This window comes from Protopterus annectens, chromosome 13.part0 (assembly GCF_019279795.1).
Source record: "Protopterus annectens isolate FY-2018-M chromosome 13.part0, PAN1.0, whole genome shotgun sequence".
NCBI lineage: Eukaryota > Metazoa > Chordata > Ceratodontiformes > Protopteridae > Protopterus > Protopterus annectens.
The window spans coordinates 131,095,198-131,122,174 of record NC_056747.1 but is presented as its reverse complement, the minus strand read 5'-3'; the positions used below and the strand labels follow the sequence as shown (position 1 = coordinate 131,122,174).

The 26,977-nt window shown below is 40.6% G+C and overlaps 1 protein-coding gene across 1 annotated transcript in view; it reads left to right on the top strand.

The window, feature by feature from the left end:
* The window catches only part of LPL (lipoprotein lipase), a 163,027-nt gene that overhangs the window by 99,496 nt on the left and 36,554 nt on the right, over positions 1 to 26,977 (top strand). The window contains exon 8 of the mRNA XM_044090718.1: positions 21,495 to 21,692. Coding sequence (XP_043946653.1) covers positions 21,495 to 21,692 — 198 coding nt within the window. The remainder of the gene's footprint in view (positions 1 to 21,494; positions 21,693 to 26,977) is intronic.

Here is a 26,977-nt window from a genome sequence, read left to right as displayed (position 1 = left end):
AATAAACTTAAATGATAATTTGTTGTGGTAATCTGTGCAGTCCAATAGATGTAAACACTCTGATAATAATGTAGACTCATATTTAAGACCCTATTTAAAGAAGACGTGAGGAAGGCACTTTTAGTTTTTATTGTAATGTTGAAAAGAGTGAGATGAGAATTTAGTGACATTTATAGGTTTTGCAAAACTGGACGGCACAGTGGTGCAGCGGTTGTGTTGTTGCCTCACAGCAAGAGGTTCTCTGGTTCAGTTTTCGGCTGGGGTGCCTTCTATGTGGAATCTGCATGTCCTTCCTGCATCCATGTGGGTTTCCTATGGGTGCTCCGGTATCCAACCACATTATAAAGACATACATCTGGAGTGTTTTTCTCTGGGCCTCTGCTGAAAACTGGCTGTGTTCCAAGTCTGACTTTTCCCAGTAAACAAATGTTAAATAAATAAATAAAAAATATATATTTGTACCAGTTATGGCAGGCACAATCTGATTATATGACTTTACTACATGTATGGCCCTTTTATATAGGAACTGCTGCTACCCTGCAATGGAAGGTTGTGCAGAATGACCGTGCAGAGCACCTCTTTGGTCCTCTTCAAAATGAATCTTGAAGATTGGATGGCAGATAGGAAATTCACCCCGGGGATCACAGCAGTTGCCCTGCTAGACAGGGGTCCAGGGAAGCAAATACTGTGGGAAGAAATAGCCAGGGAATTGTTATGGCTAGGCTTGTATAGGCCCTAGGGCTGATAGCCTAGTACCAACATATGAACCTATGTAACAGCATGATGTCATAATGTATTCAGGTGTTTCTGCGTGAGATGCAGTGTTGCGGGTCTGTTACATTTAGCACTGCTGTTTTTAGACCACTTGGGTTTAATAATGAAGCTCCTCCAATGTATAATAACTAAAAATGTAACAGAGTATGAGTTACTGTCAAATATTACTACCTTGCAAATGCTTCTGTTTACCTGATGCCATGAATGAATGTAGAACTCTGATTTGCTAGAAAGCCTGGAGCTGCATGGATTTTTTAAATATTCTAATAAAAACAGAGATTTTCAGAATTAGGAGGCTGAATTTAGAATTCTTCGTGTTTTGCATATGAGACATAGTAAAGATGGTGAATTGCAAATTAAGCTAACATATGCATAGGATAGAAACTGTCATATCATGGTGTGAGCACACCAGTTATTGGACTAATTGATTAACAGTAGGACAACAACATGAATTCCATCTGGTTACAGTGGCTTGGTATAAAGGCAGTACTGAGGGGCAGGGGTAGGGGTACAATGGGGCAGAACTGTGCACTCCACATCAAAGCACTGCAAAAGGAAGAGCACTGGTAGTCCACACAACTGGGAAGAATTGTGCTTAACCTTTCACAAGGCATTGGAACAATTTTTGTTTTTATTTTACTGAGCACCATTATTAGGCTATATACATACATACACACACATATACCGTATATATATATATATATATATATATATATATATATATATATATATATATATATATATATATGGGTCCCTATCAGCTGATAGAGTTTTCAGAAACTCAAACACCATATGGTCGAGACCATATGACTGAGTTTTTGAAAACTCAAAGCTTTTGAATGGAGATCAAAAAATACAGTGAGGATCGGGAAATTTACCCTTTTCCTCACTATAGTGCGAGCTTGGAGTTGGAATATATAATTTGCAGGGGATGTGGGGGGGTGCAGGGGGCTTGCCCCTGCAAAAAAACAAAAACAAAAAGGTGGATTGTTGTGTTTTTTTTGATGTTCGAGTTTTCAGAAACTCAATCATATGGTCTCAACCATATGACTTTTGAATTTCTGTAAACTTGATTATATGACATAGATCCATATATATATATATATATATATATATATATATATATATATATATATATATACACAATCGTGAAACACACAATCATGAACAAATACACACCATACATCACACAACACATACATCGTTCAACCCATACTACAAAAAAACAAAACACACACAAACACAAAAACACAAACAAACCTACACTACATGTAAGCAGGAGGGCAAGCCCCCCTGCACCCTCCATGTGGGGGGCTGCACCACCCAGACCCCCCTACTTATATATACTTACTCTGAGATCACAAAAACAGACACAAAAAGGAAACACACACCCACACATTTCACAGTCCCTCGCACATACACAACCATCACACATATACATACATCAACACATCCAACACTTACACACATTCAGACACATTAAAACTCCCACACAAAATCCTTACAAAGCACTCACTTACCTTCAATTGCACCTACATCCATACACGATACACTCCCAATACTGCACTCCACATACCGTAAGCCATAACCGCGAATTTGCGATTTTGAATTTTCAACTTTATGATTTCGAAATACTGACATTCGCTATTTCAGTATTTCGAAATTATAAAGTGAACCCATATATATATATATATATATATATATATATATCTATATATGTATATCTATATATGTGTGTGGTGTGTGTTAGGGTACACAGCACTGCAGCTCTTCATCATGTTAAAAACATGCAATGTGGTTGCTTTCAAAACTTAAAAAGCCTAATTTAGTTATAGCAGTAGTGTAACAGTGGATGTTTAGTACTCAGGAGGTGACGGAACAGTTTAAAATATGAATATACAAGGCATATTATAACATTACTGTGTGTCATCATATCTTGCTTTTACCGTCCAGTACTTTACAGCATGCATGGAGACAGCAAGACACAAAGCATTAGTGGAGGTCAGTTGCACAGAAATATGAAACACAAACTGCACTGTAACTGGTACTTTTTTGGACTTTTAGGTCCAGAACAGCAGAACTGAAAATGTTTTATAGTTTCACACAATCTAATCGGCCGCACAACCTTAGGTCATCAAGAAACTTGAAGGATATATCCTTTTACCTCCCTTGGTCCTATCGGGAATATCACATGTTGAGCTGTGTTAGCCATAGCACTTCCTCCTTCCCCATGCTAGCTACTTCTATGACCAAACTGCTGCTCAAACTTTGGTCTCCTGGAGCATAGTGAAGCCTTTACCCTTGAAAGCCACAGATGTGATAATTCTTTCTTTCATGCATGTATTCAGCCACAGATGTGATAATCCTTTCTTCCATGCATGTATTCAGCCACAGATGTGATCATCCTATCTTCCATGTATGTATTCAGCCACAGATGTGATCATCCTTTCTTCCATGCATGTATTCAGCCACAGATGTGATCATCCTTTCTTCCACGCATGTATTCAGCCACAGATGTGATCATCCTTTCTTCCACGCATGTATTAACTTCCTTTTACATGTTTGTTACCTCTTTTTCATATGTCTGATGAGAGTTTGTTTTATAATCAGGTGGGGCATGTTGTAGTACAAACCTGTTTGTTTATATTAATGTCTAATTTTAAGTATAAATTGACTTTCATGGTGTTGGCCAAATGTGCATTATAATTTCATAATACAGACTTACATAGAAATGGATCACTGATGGACCTGAATGTAAGACTCATATTCCTCATATTTTGGTTATATGTGTGTGAAAACAGTGATATAATTTTTAAGTCTTCTCATAATGCAGTTTTTAACCTCAGTCACCATTTAAATAAACATTCTTTGAAATCTGTTGTCCATGCTGTTTGGATTGGGACTGCATGCTTGCCTGTAGCAGTAGAGTAGGGTGTACCCCTTGTTTGTAGCAGTAGAGTGGGGATGTACCCCTTGTTTGTAGCAGTAGAGTGGGGATGTACCCCTTGTTTGTAGCAGTAGAGTGGGGGTGTACCCCTTGTTTGTAGCAGTAGAGTGGGGGTGTACCTCTTGCCTGTAGCAGTAGAATGGGGGTGTAGCTCTTGTTTGTAGCAGAGTGGGGGTGCACCCCTTGTTAGTAGCAGTAGAGTGGGGGTGCACCCCTTGTTTGTAGCAGTAGACTGGGGTGTACCCCTTATTTGTAGCAGTAGAGTAGGGGTGAACCCCTCGTTTGTAGCAGTAGACTGGGGGTGTACCCCTTGTTTGTAGCAGTAGAGTAGGGGTGAACCCCTTGTTTGTAGCAGTAGAGTGAGGGTATACCCCTTGTCTGTAGCAGTAGAGTAGGGGTGAACCCCTTGTTTGTAGCAGTAGAGTGGGGGTATACCCTTGTCTGTAGCAGTAAGGGACTCATGATGATTGTTAGCTGCTTTCTTCACAGTCCAGTCTGCCTGCACTGAGTAGCCCTGTCTTACTATTTATATACCCTTATATGAGTTCAACCAGTATATAGTTATTTGGATGCTTTCTTTTTGAATTGTTGATATTTAGTATATTTGGGTAGGGAATTCTAGTCACATGGTATGAGAATGTAATAAAGGTTTCATTCAGTGATAGGAAAGGGTAAGTTATTGTCAAAACTTGTAAGCTTGCTTCAGCCAAGACAATGAAATAATGTCTTTTGCTGTTATATGTTGGTAGTACATTTGTGTGCCAGCAGTTTGGTTTTTCTGACTACTGTAGCATTCATTTACTGGTGGATGAATACATTTATCAACTAATTTGTTCAGATGTGTCTTAAACCTCGGGAGGCTGCTACTGGCAAGAAGCATTTGTGGGAACACTTTGAGGGACTATAAACAAACATGCCACTGAGTGAATGTTGCCCTTCTTTTGTTGACTGGTCATGAGAGTGAAAAAAGAAATATGTTAGTCAATGCTTACAGATCTTTTTGAGGGACACAGGAGTCAATGAGCTGATATTTGTATGCCTTACATTTCAACCGGGTTTTTTGTTGGAAGAGATAGATTGTGGTGAAGGGACATGTTTTAAAGCAGCTTTAAGGCCAAATTTAAGCAATGTTCGCTTGGCAGCATTATATAGTAGATGGAGCCATGGAAGGGACATGTTTTAAAGCAGCTTTAAGGCCAAATTTAAGCAATGTTCGCTTGGCAGCATTATATAGTAGATGGAGTCATGGAAGCAATGTTCGCTTGGCAGCATTATATAGCAGATGGAGTCATGGAAGCTATTTTCTCATTATCTGATTCGTTAAGAAAAAATTGTTCATTATTTAATGTTGGTAAGAAAATGAAATTAGTTCCATTGATTGTTTTGCCTTAATCATCTGCTCTAAGTGCCAGACATTACATTTTTAGGCTTCTTGGAATTTCTTCTTAATGTGCCATGTTTCTGCATGTTGCAAGGGAAGAACCTTGAAAGTTAATACCTTCAGGTTTTGAGAAAGAGAAAATTACTATAACAAAACAGAAGTTTTCAGAGTTACTGTGAAAAAGAAACATCTATTAGATGTGCTTTCTTCACTGGGATACAGAGTCCCACAGAGCCTGTAAATACCCATTTCGTTATACTAAATTAAAGCATTTAGTAAATGACTGTTAATTTATGAGGCATGCAATTAGTATGAGATAGAATCATGTGTGGAATAACAAATGATCAAACAAGGATCAGGTTAATAGGAGAAGGAGATTTAACATTAAACAAAGCAATAGATGTGTGTGGAATAAGTAAAATTATGGATTCCAAATAAATTTATTAGTAAGATAAATAGTGTATAAAACAGCACGATACAGAAATAATATGAGAATTATTCAAGAGTATAAAAGAAGCAAAAATGACAGCCATGAGCAGCATGGAATATTGTGACACAAATTAAATGTATCTGTAAATATTATAAAAATGTCTGACATTTAATCAGTTGTGGCAAGATAGTCATTCTTCTACAGTGTTTAAAAGGAAGAAAAAGCTAAGGGTAAACAGTACAAGAATATGTTGTAGATGAAAACAAGATGGTCAATTCAAGAAAAGTCGGATTCAGTACTTTAATAAACGATGGCTATGTCCTTGTCCTAATACAGACTAACGCTAACCATCACTCGTGTACACATGGAGGACTTCTGCCTAATCTTTATTGTTTCTTAACTTATAAATCCTATGATCTCCTTGGATCTACTACCTGGTTAGCCTACTAGACATTCAGTACCCTATCACTCTTAAAAACACTGTCTAGAAATTTCCATCTGAGTAAAAATGTAATGATTTGTTTGTGTATATCTGTTTGTTGTGTTTGTTTACATCTTTGTAAAAATCCTTTTATTTGTGTTTTATTTTGTGTTTTAAACTGTAAAAATGTAACAGTTTGGTGAAATGTCTTTTTGGAGCTTTTCTCCCCGGGCCTCTGCTGAAAATGGACATGTGTCCAGTCGGACCATCCCGGTAAACAAATGTAAAGTAAATAAATAATACATAATTTGCAGCTAAAAAGTTCCTGCATTAATAATCAGATTATTGCATTTAAACTAGACGCAAAGGTAGAGTGTTAACATAATGCCTGCTCAAATGTTTGGAGCATTTAGTCTGCAAGAAATTAATTGAAATTTCTAGGTATATGCTGTTCAGGGCATCACATAAAACCACTGAGTTAGATATTGCGTACTTGTGAATATAAAAAGTACAGTATACAGACAGTTGGATTAGAAGCACCAAGCCTATTTAATCATTTAATTTGCCAGATGCTTGAAATGGGGGAAAAGAATGCAAAATATAAAAGTGCAAGGATGAAGTAAAAGAAGTGCAAAGAATGTGCACAATGATGATTTGGTCAACATATATACAAGTTAATTTATTGATTTGGGTTGTTTACCAGAAGAGTACCATATTCAGATGCACCCATCAATTTGCCTGTAGTGCATAGTTCCAGGAAATTATGGGTATCTCTAGGGAGAAGAGCTGTCCATGAACCAAGCAAAAATGAGGGCACAGTTGAATTATTAATAAACAAATACACCCTACCAACTAGGTGATTAAAGTGGTAGTTATGAAGTCATATAAAATCTGAACGGACACTGTTCCAAAAGACTTTAATAATGCTGTAAAGAATAGTACTATATGCTCTATAAACTATTAGCAGTTTCAAGTATGCCTAATGCAGAGTATTTCAGTGTGCTTGATGCAAACCAGGAGTTCTGGGAAATTAAACTCAATGAGCTCAGAGTTGTGCACATTTAACATGCTGAAGGGAACTACAGATAAATCAGAGTTCCTTTTGATATTTCCATCAGCATGTGAAATGTTTTTTGAGAACCGCTGCACAAGTGTTAGGGAAATTAAAAGTCATCGCTGTCATCATAATCAACCCCTGGTTCACAGTTTTCTACATGAGGTTGAGGGGTTGTATCAGCTGTCACCATCTCTCTTGATTCAGTACCATTCTCCTACCTGTCTCTCTTGATTCAGTACCATTCTCCTACCCATCTCTCTTGATTCAGTACCATTCTCCTACCTGTCTCTCTTGATTCAGTACCATTCTCCTACCCATCTCTCTTGATTCGGTACCATTCTCCTATCTGTCTCTCTTGAATCAGTACCATTCTCCTACCTGTCTCTCTTGATTCAGTACCATTCTCCTACCTGTCTCTCTTGATTCAGTGCCATTCTCCTACCTGTCGCTCTTGATTCACTACCATTCTCCTAACCGTCTCTATTGATTCAGTACCATTCTCCTACCTGTCTCTCTTGATTCAGTGCCATTCTCCTACCTGTCTCTCTTGATTCAGTGCCATTCTCCTACCTGTCTCTCTTGATTCACTACCATTCTCCTACCTGTCTCTCTTGATTCACTACCATTCTCCTACCCGTCTCTCTTGATTCAGTACCATTCTCCTACCCGTCTCTCTTGATTCAGTGCCATGCTCCTACCTGTCTCTCTTGATTCAGTACCATTCTCCTACCTGTCTCTCTTGATTCAGTACCATTCTCCTACCTGTCTCTCTTGATTCAGTACCATTCTCCTATCCGTCTCTCTTGATTCAGTACCATTCTCCTACCTGTCTCTCTTCAGTACCATTCTCCTACCCGTCTCTCTTGATTCAGTACCATTCTCCTACCTGTCTCTCTTCAGTACCATTCTCCTACCCGTCTCTCTTGATTCACTACCATTCTCCTACCTGTCTCTCTTGATTCAGTACCATTCTCCTACCCGTCTCTCTTGATTCAGTGCCATTCTCCTACCTGTCTCTCTTCAGTGCCATTCTCCTACCTGTCTCTCGATTCAGTGCCATTCCCCTACCTGTCTCTCTTGATTCAGTACCATTCTCCTACCTGTCTCTCTTGATTTCACTACCATTCTCCTACCTGTCTCTGTTGATTCAGTACCATTCTCCTACCCGTCTCTCTTGATTCAGTACCATTCTCCTACCCGCCTCTCTTGATTCACTACCATTCTCCTACCTGCCTCTCTTGATTCACTGCCATTCTCCTACCTGTCTCTCTTGAATCAGTACCATTCTCCTACCCGTCTCTCTTGATTCAGTACCATTCTCCTACCCGTCTCTCTTGATTCAGTGCCATGCTCCTACCTGTCTCTCTTGATTCAGTACCATTCTCCTACCTGTCTCTCTTGATTCAGTGCCATGCTCCTACCTGTCTCTCTTGATTCAGTACCGTTCTCCTACCTGTCTCTCTTGATTCAGTACCGTTCTCCTACCTGTCTCTCTTGATTCAGTACCGTTCTCCTACCTGTCTCTCTTGATTCAGTACCATTCTCCTACCTTTCTCTCTTGATTCAGTACCATTCTCCTACCTTTCTCTCTTGATTCAGTACCATTCTCCTACCCGTCTCTCTTGATTCAGTACCATTCTCCTACCTGTCTCTCTTGATTCAGTACCATTCTCCTACCTGTCTCTCTTGATTCAGTGCCATGCTCCTACCTGTCTCTCTTGATTCAGTACCATTCTCCTACCTGTCTCTCTTGATTCAGTACCATTCTCCTACCTGTCTCTCTTGATTCAGTACCATTCTCCTACCCGTCTCTCTTGATTCAGTGCCATTCTCCTACCTGTCTCTCTTGATTCAGTACCGTTCTCCTACCTGTCTCTCTTGATTCGGTACCATTCTCCTACCTGTCTCTCTTGATTCAGTACCATTCTCCTACCCGTCTCTCTTGATTCAGTACCATTCTCCTACCCGTCTCTCTTGATTCAGTACCATTCTCCTACCCGTCTCTTTTGATTCAGTACCATTCTCCTACCCGTCTCTTTTGATTCAGTGTCATTCTCCTACCTGTCTCTCTTGATTCAGTGCCATTCTCCTACCCGTCTCTCTTGATTCAGTACCATTCTCCTACCCGTCTCTTTTGATTCAGTGCCATTCCCCTACCTGTCTCTTGATTCAGTGCCATTCTCCTACCCGTCTCTCTTGATTCAGTGCCATTCTCCTACCTGTCTCTTGATTCAGTACCATTCTCCTACCCGTCTCTCTTGATTCAGTACCATTCTCCTACCCGTCTCTCTTGATTCAGTACCGTTCTCCTACCTGTCTCTCTTGATTCAGTACCATTCTCCTACCCGTCTCTTTTGATTCAGTGCCATTCCCCTACCTGTCTCTTGATTCAGTGCCATTCTCCTACCCGTCTCTCTTGATTCAGTGCCATTCTCCTACCTGTCTCTTGATTCAGTACCATTCTCCTACCTGTCTCTCTTGATTCAGTACCATTCTCCTACCCGTCTCTCTTGATTCAGTACCATTCTCCTACCCGTCTCTCTTGATTCAGTACCATTCTCCTACCTGTCTCTCTTGATTCAGTACCGTTCTCCTACCTGTCTCTCTTCAGTGTCATTCTCCTACCTGTCTCTCTTGATTCAGTACCATTCTCCTGCCTGTCTCTCTTGATTCAGTACCGTTCTCCTACCTGTCTCACTTGAATCAGTGTCATTCTCCTACCTGTCTCTCTTGATTCAGTACCATTCTCCTGCCTGTCTCTCTTGATTCAGTACCATTCTCCTACCTGTCTCTCTTGATTCAGTACCATTCTCCTGCCTGTCTCTCTTGATTCAGTACTGTTCTCCTACCTTTCTCTCTTGATTCACTACCATTCTGCTACCTTCTTTGACAGTCAAGCCTGATTGTTGCATTTCTTCTCTCACACAATCCATCCATCTCTTTGTTGGATGACCTTATTACCTTTTGCCGTCTTCCTGTCTCTCAAAACTTCTTCACCAGGTTGTTTTCAGCTTTCCTGCACATGTGCGTAAACCAGCATAATTTGTTCTGTTTGTCCTTATCTGCAATTGGAACTACTTGGGTTTCCGTTCTGATTTCCTCATTTCCTCACCTGTTCCACCGTGTATATCCTGCCACCCATCTCAGGCATTTCATCTCCATCAACTCTTACTTTACCTGCTCTGCCTTCACTGCCCAGGTTTTTGTAATATACAGTAGTACTGGTCACACCACTGTTTTGTACAACTTACTTTTCAGCTTCTTTGACATTCTTTTGTCACACACTATCTCTGACGCTTTGTGCCAGTTAGCTGCAGCCCACTGATTCTAACTTTGCTTTATTCAGACTTCTCTTCTCCTCAGCCACACCTCCCAGATACTTGAAGCTGTTAACCTGTTCCATTATTTTCTCTTCTATATCAATTTTCAGTATCTTCTGATTTTTTCCATTTGCTACCATTACAGCTGTCTCATCTATTCTAACTTTCATCCTGTATGCCTTCTGTTTTACATTCCATTCCTCTATCATTTGCTGTAGGTCTTGTTAAGAGTTTGCCTGTAATCTGACATCATTTGCATACATCAGCTTTGTTGATATGTCTCCTGTGACCTGTTTGCTAATGTAGTCCACCACCAGTATGAACAGCAGTGGACTCAGAGGTGAACCCTGATGCACATTTACTCCCACTGGTAAACCCTTCTGTGAGACCAAACACTGCACTTGTGTCATTAGGTTACTGTACTTAACCTGCACTAATTCTACCAATGTTTCTGAGACTTTAAAGCAACTTTCTTGGGACACTGATGTATGCTTTCTCCAAGTGTAGGAATTCCCAGTTAGACTCTTTCCTTATCTCTAATTTCTTCTCAACTATCTTTCTGACTGCAAACACTGGGTCAGTGTGTTCTGCATCCTGATCTGAATCCAAACTGCTCATCTCCCATCTTACTTTCTACTACTTTGCATATTTGTTTATCAGTCACCCTTTCCAGAACTTTCATACAGTGTGATGGGAGTTTGATACGTCTGTACTGGCCACAGCTGTGAATGTCCCCTTTGTTTTTGTACACTGGTACTGGAATGCTTATTCTCCAGTCGTCTAGGATATTCCTTCCTCTCCATACTGCTATGAATACCACTGGATTCATTTCTGTCCTAACTCACCCAACAAATTGATCATATCTGCCATGAACTCATCTGAGCTTACTGTTTCCTTGACTTTATTTTCCTTAATGTTGTTCTTACTTGTTTTTGCATGGGTTCCTCTTCCTGTTCTTCTTTCACTGTAGGTTTTGTCTGGGGAAGCACAGTTTCTGTTTAGTTTTCTTCATCCAGAACATGTTGGAAATTCTCTTTCTATTTACTTTTGATGTCCTGTGGGCTGTTGACCAGGTTGTTGCTGGCATCACTTATAACGGCTGTCTGATGACTATCTTCTTTATCTTTCTGTCTTTGATAGAGTTTCTTTGTGCCATCTGCTGAGTCACTTTCCAGAACTTGATAGAGTGCCTCTGACGCCTTGTTTTTGCTATTACAAATGCAGTAGCTTCTTTGTTAGCCAACCGGTATTCCTTCTTAGCCTGGTCAGTCTTTTCTATCTCCCACCTTTTTTGTCCTCCTTCGTTTTTTTGATTACTTCTTGGATTTCTGCATTCCATCACCAGCTTTCCCTATGTACTTTATTTCCATACTCGGCCGACCATATTGTTGTTCTATAGTCCTCCCAAATGCTGTTTTCAGGTGCTGCCCTTCTTCTTCAGCTACACCTATTTCCTCATCTTCCTAAGATGATAGAGGCCTGAGTATTTTCTTGAAATCTTGTGCTTTGACTCAAGTCACCTTCCAGGTTTTTAGCCTAGTCTGTGTTGACCATAAAGCATTCTCAGACCACTGCTTGCAGATGATTGTTCAACCAGTGAATTATGCTGTGGGCCATCTTTTTCACTGGGGATGTTTTGCCATCTCTGATTCTACCCCAGTGCCTTTTCTTTACTAGGTGTAAGTCTACTTGAGTTTTATATTGGGCAGTCTTTTATATGGTTTCATGACTGTCTTTCTTTCTGAACAATGTGTATGTCACCATTTGCCAGACAAATTCAAGAATGACCTCTCCTTTTTTAATCCTGTTGCCTCCCTATGTGGACTCAGGCAGTTCACATATCCCGTTCTATCTGCCCTGATATTTGCATTCAGGTCCCCCATTATCAACACCAATTTATGTTGTCCTGCTTTATCTAGTAGGTCTTGCCACTGTCGCCTGAATGCACTGTTTTCCTGACTATCACAATTATGCTGTGGGGCATAGGCTGAGATTATGATTTCTGAACTATCTTTACACTAGAACTGAAGCTTTTCCCACATTGCAATTCCCACACCATTTCTAGTCCATTTCTCCCCCTAAGTAGTTGACTCTGGATTCCAAAGTCAAGTGCCTTTGCAGCAGTGCCCTTCCATCTTGTCTCCTGAATACAGAGGATGTCCAACCACCTCTTTACCATCATGTAATCCACTTCCAAGCTGCAGCCTGTCAGTGAAACTATATGGGGTGTAGCAATCCTTAGTTCATGTTTGGCAGGTTGATGGTTTTATATCCAACTTTCACTTACCATAGCTATCCCAAGTGACCCAAACTGAGCAACTGTACACTGGCGGTCAGTAGCTTACTGATCTAGAGCTGCTTGGCTTTATGGCAGGCGCATACTTGCCAACAGGGACTCATAGACTTCTCCCACTGTTAGACTGGGTCCTTGGTGTAGTTCAGACTTCCTCAACCCACTTATCAACAGCAAATAACCATGCCCATTTTTGACAACATTAGTCAGTGTGATACAATCACCTAGAGCCAATTTTTGCATAATTGAATGGCTCGCCCTGACATGGTGCGCAGTCTGTGATCCATGTTCTGCTATGTAGAGGATACTGTGCACTACAGTGGATGTCTAAAGCAGTTGGCCTTTACTACTCTTCCCATAACAGGCACCATCTAGAGTATGTACTACTGCCCACAACTCCATTCTTGGGTGAGTTTGAGTTAGAAATACCCAGCATGTTTTTGGGAGGTGGGAGAGACTCCTCCACAGAGACACAGGGAAAACATGTAAACTCCACACAGGCATTGGCTGGAGAACAAGATCGAACCTTGTACTTTGTACGTGGGAGGCAAAGACCTTAACCACCATGCCATCTGTTTGGGAAGTTAAATGTTACTATTTATATAGATGACCTATTAATGCCTTGACACTATAGAAGCACAAGGAAAAAAAGTCTTATTCAATTGGTATACATGCTGAAACAGTATAAACACTAACTAAACAGAAGTTAGGATAAAAATAACAGCAGGTTTATATCAATCATTGCACTGCTTAGATTTCTTGGTATGATATACTACCTTCAAAGTTTATTTTAAATACATCATAAATAGCTGTGCCACTGCAAAAACATTTCAAACAAAGTTTGACCTGGGAATGCAGCTATGAACAAGAAAAGACTTGAAAGGCTTAAACAGCTAGTGCTGAAAGCATCTACAGTAAATATTTTGATGTGGTAAATCAACAAAGTTGCAGGTGGACACCAGTCAGAATACATTGTTGCATGTGGTTCAAAAACATTAAAAGATACAAAGAAAAGTATGCACAGATGGAAAAAAAAAAGAACTGCTACTTTATGGTTGTAAAATATTTCAAGAAGTGCTAGTAGAGAAAGACCAAGATGCCACCAAGATTAGAGATAATGTTCCAGCTACAGAATTATGATTTTAGAGTGAGATATAATCCAAGAGATTAGATGCATAAAATTGATATGTTGAGTCATTTGTACTTGTCAGAGCAGCAAAAAATATTTGCTTGAGATGCAGATTTTGAAAGGGGTCTATAGTTAATTGTCGAAGAAAACATTCTTCAAATGTTTTCTAATCAAATGCTAACCATCAAAACTACCTTTTTGTTTCATAGGCATTCCATCATAAATTAAATCATCGCATAGTTACAGTTGGCCCAAAATAAAGGAAGCGTTACCACAATAACATAGCTATAAGGAGATCAGTTCCTTCTTCACTTTAGTGCAACTTCGGAGTTGGTGTACATAATTAGCTAGGATGAGTGGGGGGCACAGTCTCCCACTTAGGAGTGGTGTGGGGGCACAGCCCTCCACATAACGAGTCTGGTGTTGAAGTAATGTTCCTCTTGTGGGGGCTGCACCACCTACACCCCCCACTAATTATATATACCAACTCCAAGGTCACATTATAGTTGGGAAATGGCAGGTTTACTTATATCTTTATCCAGTGTGCACTTTATAAAGTGTTTTTTTTTAACGTTATTTTTCTTTAGTTTTATTTGCCAGCATCAAAGAACACTCAAGATGCGATGAAAGGGAGTTTGGATGGTTAGAGTTCGATTAAAAGCTGCTCGAAGAATGTTTTCTTCAATGATTAACCATAGACCTGTTGTAAGAGGTCATAGTGAAAGAATGGCCACAACAACATTTCCGAGTAGGTTTGAACTACAGAACCACAAAAAACAGCAACGTCCCAAACAGAAAAGCATGGTGGTACAGGTCTGACTCAAAACCAACTTTATTATTCCACTTAAAAAACAATCAACACTAACCACTTTTGTCCATTATACTGTCACTATACCATATAATGGATAAAAGCACTTAGTGCTGATTGTTTTTTTAAGTGGAATAATAAAGTTGGTTTTGAATCCTACCTGAACAATGCTTTTCTTTTTGGGACCTTGCCATTTTTTGCGGTTCTTCAGTTAAACAGTTTGAATTTGTTGGTTTGAACTACAGACTTAATTTTTATTTAAAGAAGACAATAATGCATACAAGATCTGATGTTTAAAGAAGTTAAACTCACATTTTTGGGCATTGTGAAGTTTAAATAATGGATTCAAGTTATCTTAGGTCTTGACCGAAATGTCACTGCAAGTAGAATAGGAATTCCAGACACATGCAGTGTTTAATTATCACAATAATAATATAAACAGAAAAGCTTTGTTATCTTATTCAGTACCAGGAAGACCATGAGTAAAGGCTGATCAGGCATGTCTGTATGCCAAGGGGCATTATGTTTGATTTGTGTAGATAACTATTCAAAGTTTTGTGAGGCTGTGATGGTGTCAAATACTGCAAGGTTTTATAAAGGTCATCAAAACTACCTTCTTGAGATATTCAATTATAGATATAAATAGAATCAGATAATGGTCCATAGCAAGAAAACATAGCATTTAAAAAGAGGTTTCAAAGCAAAGGGAATTTCAGCATATTACATCCAGAATTATCCTCACTCAACTAATCAAACAGGGTGAGCTGTGCGGAGTGTTAAATATTTAATGAAGAACTCTCAAAACATTCTAGTTCTGTGATATAAAGGGATAAGGCCCTGACTACAGGGTGGTGGAAGATCCGGACAGGAGGAAGGGGGACAGGAATGAGTGGTCACTGCCAGTTTACCTGTCCTGTAGGGAAGGACTGGTGGCTCCTGGTCAGCTTTTGCTCCTGTGTAGGTAGAGTTTTGTATGTTGGTCGCATTTCTGGGTATGTGGGTTTGATATCCTAAGACTATGATATCGGTCTGTGTGTGTGTGTGTGTGTATGTGTGTGTGTGTGTGTGTGTGTGTGTGTGTGTGTGTGTGTGTGTGTGTGTGTGTGTGTGTGTGTGTGTGTGTGTGTGTGTACCCCCTCCCTGACCATTAACACAGTGCTTAAACAGTATCTGAAGTGTTAATTGAAACGCCCACTACATGTCATCATAAAAAATAGTTAAACAGAAGTCTCATATATAAAGTAAATAAAATGAAGGTGGGGTAATCATCCATTTATGCAACAATTACTTATCTGTTTTGAACAGTTAAGAGATTCTAGGAGATTCTACACATCCAGTTAAGAGAAGACTGCGCAGGACTGGCCTGCAGATTCTTGCTGTGTTAAAACATGGCAGTTGTGCCTCCACATGCATGCATACAGCATAAATATGTAAGCAACAGCAAATGGGGTATCATGGAGCCATTGGGTGAAACCCAGTACCAAAAGTAAAACTGGAGGTCCACAAAAATGTCTTTGGGCATGGGACAGTAATCTGAGCAACTAAAGGAAAACAGAGCAAAAACTAATGTGTGCACAGCAAAAGCAGGCAACACAGAACAGGTTTCGGCAACACCACATCAGCCCCTAAGGGTTAGTTCAGCTCTGTTTGACTGAGCTGCATATGTTGACATACAAAAGGTAGAGAAATAAGAGTGGGATGTGTATGCGTGTGGAGTGTGGAATGGACAAATGTGACAAGGATGGGGGTGTACGTGGATATCATATCTCTGGTAAGTATATTTAACCAAATGCTACAGTACTACAGCCAGATATATTAGTGAGCCAGGGCATGTCCAATGTCATAGCATGTTGACATAATGGGACATGCCGTGGCACTTACCTCTTAGAAAGTGTGCACAGTACTTGTCAAACCACCAGCCAAATGGATTCATGTGCATTGTTGTTAACCATCAGGCAACTGGGCTGTAGGAGTACACTGTTCCCGCAGTGTAAAAGAAATGTCATCCAGAAATTCATGTTTGGTATACATGTTGCATTGTCCAAGGGCACAGCGGACATCAAGACACATCATGCCTATGACTCTCCGCTCTGCTTATAGGTTCATAGGTTCATAGGTTCATACTAGGCTATCTGCCCGAGGGCATTTATAAGCCTAGCCCATCGTTTTGTGGCTTACGCCACCCCTTTAGTATGGGGAACTATACCCATTATTTTGCTGTGCCTCTGTCGAGCAGTGACACTGAGGTAATCCCTGGGGTATATCTGCGATCTCCCATCCATTGGTCAAGATTTCTCTTGAACAAGGCCAGCGAGGTGCTCTGCCTCACATGTACCGGGATTTTGTTCCACAGCATAGGGAGTCTTTGGGTGATGAATCTATCCCTCCAGCACGTCCTATTAATAGCCGTGTCGAGGTTTAAGTCTCCGTCCTTGTGGCTCTGATGGATCTAGATTTTTGAGGTGAAGCATATTCATCAAATCTGGGTTTGACATGGCCTTGTATGTTAGGCAAAGGTCACCTCTGAGCAAGCGTGGCGACTGAATAGAGCTGGAGTTCTTTCAGTCGGGCAGCATAGGACAGATTTTGAGACCCTTTATCCTTTTGGTGAGGAACTTTGTGGCCTCTCCAGCTGCTGCAAGTGTCGGGTCAGATACATTCCGAATGGGGCATTGTACTCAATCATTGGTCTGATGAGTGATGAGTAAAGGGAGACTATGACCTCCCTTGATCTAGATGAGAATCCCTTCATGATAAGGTGGGCAATGTAGAAGGTCTTCCTAACTACTTTAGCTACATGGGTGTCGAATGACAGACTACTATCAACCTGGGTCCCCAGGTCCCTGATAACTTCTTCTGTGCTCAGTGGATTGCCACCTATTTGGTAGCTAGGGTAACCTTGTTTTTCCCGAAGGGTATGACTATGCATTTTTGGCATTTAACTTTAGGCCGTGGCTCTGGCACCAGTTATCCGCTTCTGTGAGACCCTTCTGAAGGATATCTGTGTCAGATGTGTTTTCTACTATGGCCCAGTTTGCAGTCATCTGCAAACTTTGTCAGCCATAACCCTCCTGTGTTTGCTTGTACTTCGAAAAGTAGATGCCAAACAAGAGTGGGCCCAGGACTGAGCCCTGTGGGACACCACTTGTGACAGGCTTTGAGTCTGACATGGCGCCAGCAACTCTGACCCTGTGGGTTCTGTCACTCAGCCAGTTTGCAACCCATCTTGTGATGTATGGGTTAACATTTAAGCTGATGAGTTTTTCAATGATACCCGAGTGGGGTATTGTATCGAAGGCCTTAGCCAGATCGAGGTAGGCTGTATGGACTGCCTTTCCCTCATCAATGGCTTTGGTGACTGTTTCAAAAAGTCAACCAAGTTTAAAAGGCATGATCTGCCTTTGACAAAGCCAAACTGGGTTGGATCCAAAGTCTGCAAATTCCCTATGTCTTTATTTATGAGGTCCATTATGATCCTCTCCATGGCTTTGCAGATAAGGCTTGTCAAGCTAATGGGCTGGTAATTTCCAGGGTCTGTGGAGGCACCGCCTTTGTGAAGTGGGACCACAGTTGCAGTGCGCCACTCCCTGGGTACGTATCCAGAGGTAAGACTTTGATTAAACAGCTGTCCTAGCTGTGGGTTTAATTCCTCATTGAGTTCGTGGAGCACACAGCCAGGGACACCATCAGGTCCCATGGATGCTGTGTTTTTTGCTTTGGAGAGAGCAGTTCTCACTTGGGCGCTGGAGATGTTTGGGGGGCTGCACTCGTTTGGTATAGATATCTCTCCTTTTGGGAGGGCTTATATAAGTTTTTTTGGCTGCTCTCCACACCTGCCACCTAGCCGTTTGCAGTGACTTTGCCCCATTCAATCTCTAGCTAGGGAAGAGACAGCTGCAGTACTATCATCATTCAGGCAGCCTTCAGGGTATTCTAGGTATGTTTTTACTTTTCCCCTATTATGCATGGCTGTAGGCTGAAGGATTTCTGGAGGCATGTTATATGCTTCTGGAATGGCCCAGCCCCCTGCTAGGCAGATGCCTCCATTTGATCTCTGGTCTCCACTGATGACTGGCACAGACTGTGCACCTGCAGGCTCATGAGTCCCACCGTCATTCTGAGACAGGTGAGCAGGTGCTGCCCTAACACTTCTGTCTTTACCCTGTCTACCTTATCTTGTGCCAAGGTGAATAATTAAACCCAGGTCTTATGGGTTGTAATCAAGGTTTTATTCCTTCATGTTCTGAACTGACTGCTCTGTCTGTGTGAAGTTTCTTGCGCAGACATATGAGGTGACCAGGATGTTTTTATACATTTTTACCACGCCCCAATTTTATTTTAAGTAACAGACAAACCCTATGGTACGCGACCGTCACATCATCAGGATGAGTGGGTAGACGGTTTTGTACCGTTCATCTCCTTCTTTGTACTTGACATGTTGTCTGCCTTTACTAGAAACATAACTGTCAGCAAATCAACCCACTGCCACTCTGTGGTGGGCCAGCATGTCTATCAGCAAATTCTCCACTGCCAGTGGAATGAATATCCTGTGGGGGTGAGGTATACAAGTGCAGTCAATTTCTGCAGAGCTGCTTGGAAAGAGCTGCCATGATTGTGACAACCACAACAGCTTGCAACATTGTTTCTTCCTTCACATGATCTGTGCCAAGAGGACACGATATCTCCTTATAGGTTCATAGGCTTAAGTATCTACTTAACTCAGTAAACTATCTGAAACTTCCAATAAGACATCTTTATTCCTCTGACAGGGAGGGCATCAGAGAGAGAGAGAGAGAGTCTCCTAGATCTGCTAGCTAAAGTGACTTTATCTGGACTAATCCTTTGTACTCAGATGTAAAAAGGTACAGCATGCTGTAAAGGCAGGGATGTCACTTTCCCAGTAGTCAAATGAAAACATGAACTTAGATGACCCACACTGCCAAGGCCACCCCCTCCAATCGTGCAATTCCCATTGCTGAAAACTACATCCACATAAAGCAAGTCTGCTGTGGTCATAATTTAGCAGCAAATATTCCAGTTATCAGCTGAGAATACTGTGTGTGTCTTCCAATGTCATACATACAATAAAGAGTAAACATGATGAGATAGACTTGGACTAGACGGTGGAAAGGACTTGATGTGGGCAGTGAAATGGACTTTGGAGGATGTGCTCAGCAGTCCTGAAGATGTCCTTAAACATTGTCTTCCAGGCTCAATATTTTAAATATGACTAAGTAGCCATCTGCACCAGTTCTGAAGATCTGGACAACATAAAGGACACAAAGTACAGGGCATTTGCTGGGGAATTTCAAGTCGTCCTGGCCACATACATCCCATCATGCACACACATGTATGGGGGAAGCAAAACACCACTCTGGTGCATATTAATGACCCATAAGACTGATGCTGGCTGTGGTGCCATTTACAGAGCTTTGTGGCACTTGGAGAATGATGATATCACTCTAGTTCCACATGACATCATTCAGGATTGCCTGAATACTGCTGCACTGAATACTGCAAGCTCGGAATTTCCAAACACAACCAAGAAGGCATATTTTGCATATACAGCCTCAACAGATCTAATTCTGCCAGACATTTTACACATTCACAATTTCAGTGGTATAAGCACCTGCTCAAGGAATGTCAGTCTCTTTTGCCACATAAATAGAACATATTGGAGGGGCAGGTATGTCTTCCACTCCACATAAAGCAAAGTAGTTCTCTTACTCTTTTCAAATGTAATTTGGACAAATGGATGGGTAAAGGTAAAGGCAAATTCACTTCTGGTTTCGTACCCTCGGTCCCACATGGATAAGGGAAACATGTAAATTCCCACTATATCATTCTTTGGCCAATATCTGGGTTATTTGTATGAAAGTATAAGTGCTAAAAACTACAATGGGAATGTGAGGCTGGGCTTCTTAAGATCCTCACAGATCAATAGCCTAGTGAGTACTTACGAACCTATGAACCTATAAGGGGATATCATGTCCTCCTGCTACAGATCATGAAAGTCGACATTTGCCTCCACCAGCTATTACATTAGTTGTGCTTGACCTGAGGGAGATTGAAGATCAACATGAAAACACTGAGGTCTCCCCTCATTTACTTTTAAAGTCCTACCCAACTTTATGTATTAAGCATTGTTTGATTTTGTCTTTTAAGAGGCTTCCCTACACATGCTTGAGGTGAAATTGTGTCTGTACCCCCCATAAAAAAAAAGATGAATGGCGTAATGCCGTACAATTTTTCCCATAGGAAATCATTGTTGTTGTGATTTCTAATTGTGAATGGAAATGATTCACTTCTTTAGGGAGATTTCTGTTTTTTTTTTTTTTTTTGAGTTGGTGCAACCCTGGAGTTAGAATATATAAGTTCAAGGGCGTGGGGTTTTTGCCCACTGCAAAATACAAGAGAAAAGAATTTTTTTTCCCTTTTGGATTTTGGTCATTTTTTTTTTTTTATGTTCTTTTGGAATGTTGACTTTCAGGAAGTCGGTGTTTCACAGCAGAACTGCATTAAACCATAGAAAAAAAAACTGTGTTTTTCAGGTAAGCCTGGCTAATCAATTTATAATTTAAATGTGTATATAAATATTTTTTTAATCATTTGTACACATCCTTTGTTTTACTTGTAATTAATTGGGACCCCAATATAATTAATTTTAGCACATGCATTGCCTGGCAACACATTGGCATTGGGCGCACTGACAATTTTAAACTGTCATTTTGAGCAATTGTGTTGCTCATGTCTGTTTCTGATGTAGGTTAAAGCCAGCCTTGACAGAGGAGTAGCTGGTAACATATATTTTTCAGAATAAAGCCTTTTTTGTTACTGTATCATTGTAAAAGCCTTATAATAGTTAAAAGGTTAGGTAGGCTTCAAAAAGTAGTTATGATAGTTATCAAATATTAACTGCATTCTATCTTTTTAGACCTGAAGTTTCTACCAACACCACCTACTCAGCACTAGTGCATACAGAAACTGATGTGGGAGATCTACTGATGGTGAAAGTACAGTGGGAAAAAGAATCCATCTTCAGCTGGACAGAATGGTGGAAAACATATGCATTTGAAATTCGTAAAGTCAGAGTGAAACCAGGAGATGTGAAATTAGGAGAAAGTGCAAAAACGTAAGTTCTTTCTAAACATAACTTATTTAGAATTGGATTACATATTAAAAGCCTGTATGATCAAACATGTGGCTGAGATCTTAACTTTATATTCATGGAACGAACCACATTTCATTGATATTTTTATAGTGTTTATATTTGTTATAATAGAACATCTGAAATTATGACAAGAAATGCATGTGTCGTATTAATTACTATACTGATTTAGAGATTCAAGACCCACCAAGTGATTAAATGGTGTATGCTGTAAAGGTTCAAAATGTGACTTCAGTCAAGTGGCAGAGCTTACAAGCAAAATATATCATATTTATTACTGACTGCAATCAAAATTCTCAACTATATGATTGTCATAAATAGAAGTTATACCAGGACTCACTTTAGACTTGGCAAACCAAGCAATAAATAAAAGCAGAGAAGAAGGGAAGGGATAGTCGCTGCATGTTTGCGGATGTATGGACAAATGATATTTGCAGACGGAATGCTGCAGAAAGTGAAGCTGAGCATAATGGAATGGGGGAGGGGTATACTAGCATCGGGGTAGGTCGGCAACCTCATCAGAGGTACTTCTAGTGCTGTGAGCAAGGAAAGCTGTTAAAAAAATGAAAAATCAGCTCAGTGGATGGAAGGTTGTATGATGCAGAAAGGAAGCATTTGGTTTACGGGGAGGTAGAGAAGTAACTGTATGCCAGAAATTGAGTGCTGCCTAATATAATGAAAGTCGGATTATAATAATTCTGTAAAAATTAAACTGACAAGGAAGCAGAGCAGAACCGTGGGTACATAAGCAATGCAAACATGGTGAAGAAGACAGGAGGACTCAAGGGGAAAAGGGGAGCAAACCAGCATTTGTCACCGAAGATGTTCAGTGTTACATCCTGGGAAACAGAGCAAATGAATCATGACAGTACATGTGTAACAACAATGAGTGCTACATTGTACTGGGTGGGAATATGCAGAGAACAGTGGACACACAGCAGGGCAGAGAGGACGGAAGTTCAGATGGAAATGGCGGCCATACAGAGGATAAAGTACAAGACCAGGTGGACCACCCCCATAATCCACACAAATCTGTCCAGTGTGTTGGCAGATCACTTGACTACAATCTTCAAGAGATCAGTGGCTAACGAAGGAGTGCCTGAAGACTGAAGGACAGTTATGTGTTGTATATTTCTGCAAGGAGAGGAGCAAAAAACATCTGCAAGGAGAGTAGTGGAGCAGAAATCAATGGGGAATTACACACCTGTTAGCCTGACAACAGTAGCAGGAAAAGAATCCTGACAAGCTGGATTTTTTTCCCTGAATCCAGCAGCATTTAGGACTGCAACCAAAAAAGGATTCCTATTTTGAAAGAACAGTCAGTCAAACCTGTTTCATTTTATGATAAGATTACAGGTGAACTAGTACAATGTAAAAAAAAAAAAAAAAAACATAAATTTTTCTGCATTGAAGTTGTTTAGAATTGGATCACGTGTTAAAAGTGTGTGTGATGAATGATATGGCACAGATCATATCCTTTTTTATGAAGGAAATAACAATGTGTTGATACCTTTGCAGGCTTGTATTGGTTATAACAGCATATATGAAATTATGGAGAGAAATGTATGTGTTAAGATAATTATAGTACAGATTTAATGATTCAGTTCCCCATTCCCAGATGATTAATAAGTGCATGATGCAAAGGTTTAAAATATGATTTCAGTCAACTGGATGAAACAAATTATACAGACATGGATACATTTTTGCTGTTTCATACTAAGTAACAGCAAGCATAAATCCATCTGGCTTCAGCAAGGCCTTTGACTTGGTCCCATACAGGAAATCATGGGAAATATGGAGGGACTGATAGGGTGGGGATGAAATTTATGAACTAGATAGCTGCACAGCTGAGTGACAGGCCACAGAGGGTCAGTGGTGAGAATGAGTGCCAGCAATTAGGAAGGTGGTTAGTGGATTACTGCAATAGTCTCTCCTGGGTCCAGTAGGCATGACAGTGTTTGTTTAAAAGACACCCGAAGGAATGCAGAGCAGTATCAACCTCTATGCTGATGGTACACGGATAGGTACACTAATTGGGGGTGGGAGGTAAAAGTCTAGTGAAGGATTTGGAAAGGCTGAACCACCAGGCAGAAAGGTGGCAGTTGAGGTTCTGTGCAAACAAGTGTCAAATACAGCTTTTAGGCCACAAAAACCCTGGTATGAAGTGTCAGCTGGTTGTCATGCCACTGATGGCAGCAGACAAGGAAAAGGCTGTGGGGGTGGGTGCTAATTACACCTGGACTGGGCAGACGAAACAGAGTGAGAGCTCAGAGACAGCAGCAAAGAAAATGCTGAGGTGTACCAGAAGCAAAACGGTAATATTTCCACTGTACAGCATCTACAGGGTCTTGTCCGACTACACCTTGAGCACTGTATGCAGTTGGTGAGGCCATATAAGGAGTCAGACTGTTGGAAAGAATCCAAAATAAAGTTAGTAGAAAGATCCATGTGATGGAGAGGAAGGAATTTGACTAGAAACTAGGAGACCAAAAGCTGTTCTCAGATTGTCCACAGGAGATATAGGGGGCATGACAGTGATGGACAAAATTATGTCCATGAGATGTGAAGTGGTCATTCTGAACAGGAAGAACTGAAGGGTAAGGAGAGGGCAAAGTTAGCAGATTGTAGGGACAAACTAGTAGCCGGATCTCCTGAAGTGCTTTTTCACAGTGGGGGTTGTGGATCCTTGGAACAGACTACCAAAATGAGTGATGGACAGGGAATCCACAGAGGCATTCAGGAGGGCATGGGACAGATGGAAAAAGGGTAATGGGAAGGCATACATGGAGGGGAAAATACTAAATATAATTAAAATGGCAGACTAGATAGTACATTACATTTAAAGTAGCAAGAGAAAATAAGCCTATCAGGATTTAAGATGTGTAGCAAAGATGAGGTGGTAGAGGAATGGTTGTACATGTTTAGAAAGGGATAAAATGCACCGTGGAAGACTGACAGTGAGGAAGGAAGGAAAGAAAAAAAGACAGTGAAATACATGTCCAAAGTCTGGAAGACAAGGCCAGAAATCTTAATATGTGGCTAAGATGTGCAGGCCGTCAGGGTACAATCAGATAAGGGTACGGGCAATAATAACAAGGTCAAGGCCGTGATTAAGGTTGGATGTGTCCTGCCCCCAGTATGGATGGAAGCCATGGTGAGGGGAGGCTTAAACAGACAGCAATAACCCCAACAGGTGTAGGAAATATCCTTGATATGATATTTGTTTTCTCTAAAATGGTAGAAGTGAGGAAAGACCTTAGCTATGGTAATCTCGCTACATTGTTGCCCTCATTTCCTGCTGTAAGAATGTGAAATGGAGCAATGGTAGATGTTCCACAATACAGTGTAGCAAATTGTATTCTGTTAGTAGAATTAATGTGGAAGGGTGGCAGAAAATGACAGCAGTGAGGGTGCAACAGACAATGAGGACAATGAGTAAAGAGTCTCACATCAGAAGGACACAGAAGTGCAGAAAAAAGTCAACCGGTCTGCATAAGGGACAGGTTAGGGGACTTGTACATGAAAGGGGAAGATATGTCGAGAGAAGGAGAAAAATGCTTAAGAGGAGGTCAGAAAATCAAACCAAAGGATATCATGAAGGCCAAGGAAAAATGGGAGAAAGTTATGGCTTCAAGGATGAATCATTGCCAGAAGAAATTTTCAGATGTATTCCGGAATGCATGAGAACATGGCTGGACACTGGAATGCTGGAATTTTGGAAGGAGTCTAGATAGTAACTGTAATACTGTTTTTCTTTTTTTAGTCTCAGGAAAAACAAAAAGACATGGTACTAGATTGAAAATAAAGGCTAGAGAAGCTCAGACTAAATAAACTGACAGATCGAGACTGACTAGGGAAGGAGTACAGAAAGAACTTGAAAGATTTCAGGGAGATAATGCACAGTGACTTAAGAAAGACATACAATAAACTACTTTAAATTATCAGTGGTGGTTAATGAGCCATTAGTAAACTAAGTATGCAATCATTCCCAGGTACTGGAGTTCTGTAACATGACTCTAGGATGACAGTTGAGCTACAGTACAAACTTGAGTCTTGGAAGGTGCCAGGCCGCAAGAAACCTATCTGACCTTTCTCACTTCTATCCCAGAGATGGTCACCAGAAGTAATTTGAGGAGAGGTTGGTGGAGTTCCTGAAAGCAAATGTGCTTTACACATGGGTAACAGCATGTGTTCTTGCAGCTAAAGTCCTACCAGTCCATTTTGATCTAGTTTTGTGACTGGGACACCACAGAAATGTACAGAAGGAATGTACTGAATCTGGTTTATCTGGATTTCTGCAAGGACTTTGATACCATGCCAGCCAAGATGTTGTTTGGGAAATTAAAGGATATAGAAGCCCAAACGGGTGGGTAGAAACAAACTAGTGACAAGGTTGGTAAACGGTTGTTTAGGATACAGATAATCATCAGTGGGGGGCCATAGGGTTGACTGGTGGAACTGTCCCTCAGTTGGGCTGGATATTGGAGTACGACTACATAGTGGGAAATATTAGCTTGTTTGTTAACGGTACTAAGATCGGAGTGGTATTTACAGCTTATCTTGGTGAAATCTTCAGATTCTGTAAGGCTGCATAAGTAAGTACTTACTGAGGTATAATGTGAAAAGGTTTTACACTTTCATAACACAAATCCAGAGATATGTACTTGTTGGGTAGCACATCCTTGGTGACAGTCGAAATTGAAACGATAGTGTATTTAGTAGAGACAGTGACAGCAGGATTCGATCCTCAGTTTACGTAGATGTGCGTCACTATTTTCCTTACTACTGGGTAAACAGCTTTGGTGTCAAGCCTCATTTCACCCAGATTTCAAAGCAGTCAGCTCTGTTCTTATGGAGTGAGCCTTTGCCATCAGGAAAACAAAGGTAAGCAGAGGTTTCATTCTGGATCAGTTAGATTTGGCTTTGTTGAGCAGAGAAACAATTGCACTAACACTAATCACTGCAATAAAAAAAAATCAATCAAACTGAGAAAGCATATAAACATGTTGTGACCAAGCAACATTATGTAGACACAGGAAGGAAAACGGTAACAACATAACAACTAATGTGAACAACGTTGTATCAGCATCAAGGGAAGAAAAACGTCAATGTGTTCATATTACGGAAGGATAATAAGATGATAAGAAAAAAGGACATAAATTCGTACATGTGAGCAGAGCAACATATTTTAAGTTGCCAACTCCTCAGGTTATCAAAAGGTAGCAGAGTCGTCACCACCTCTCGAAATC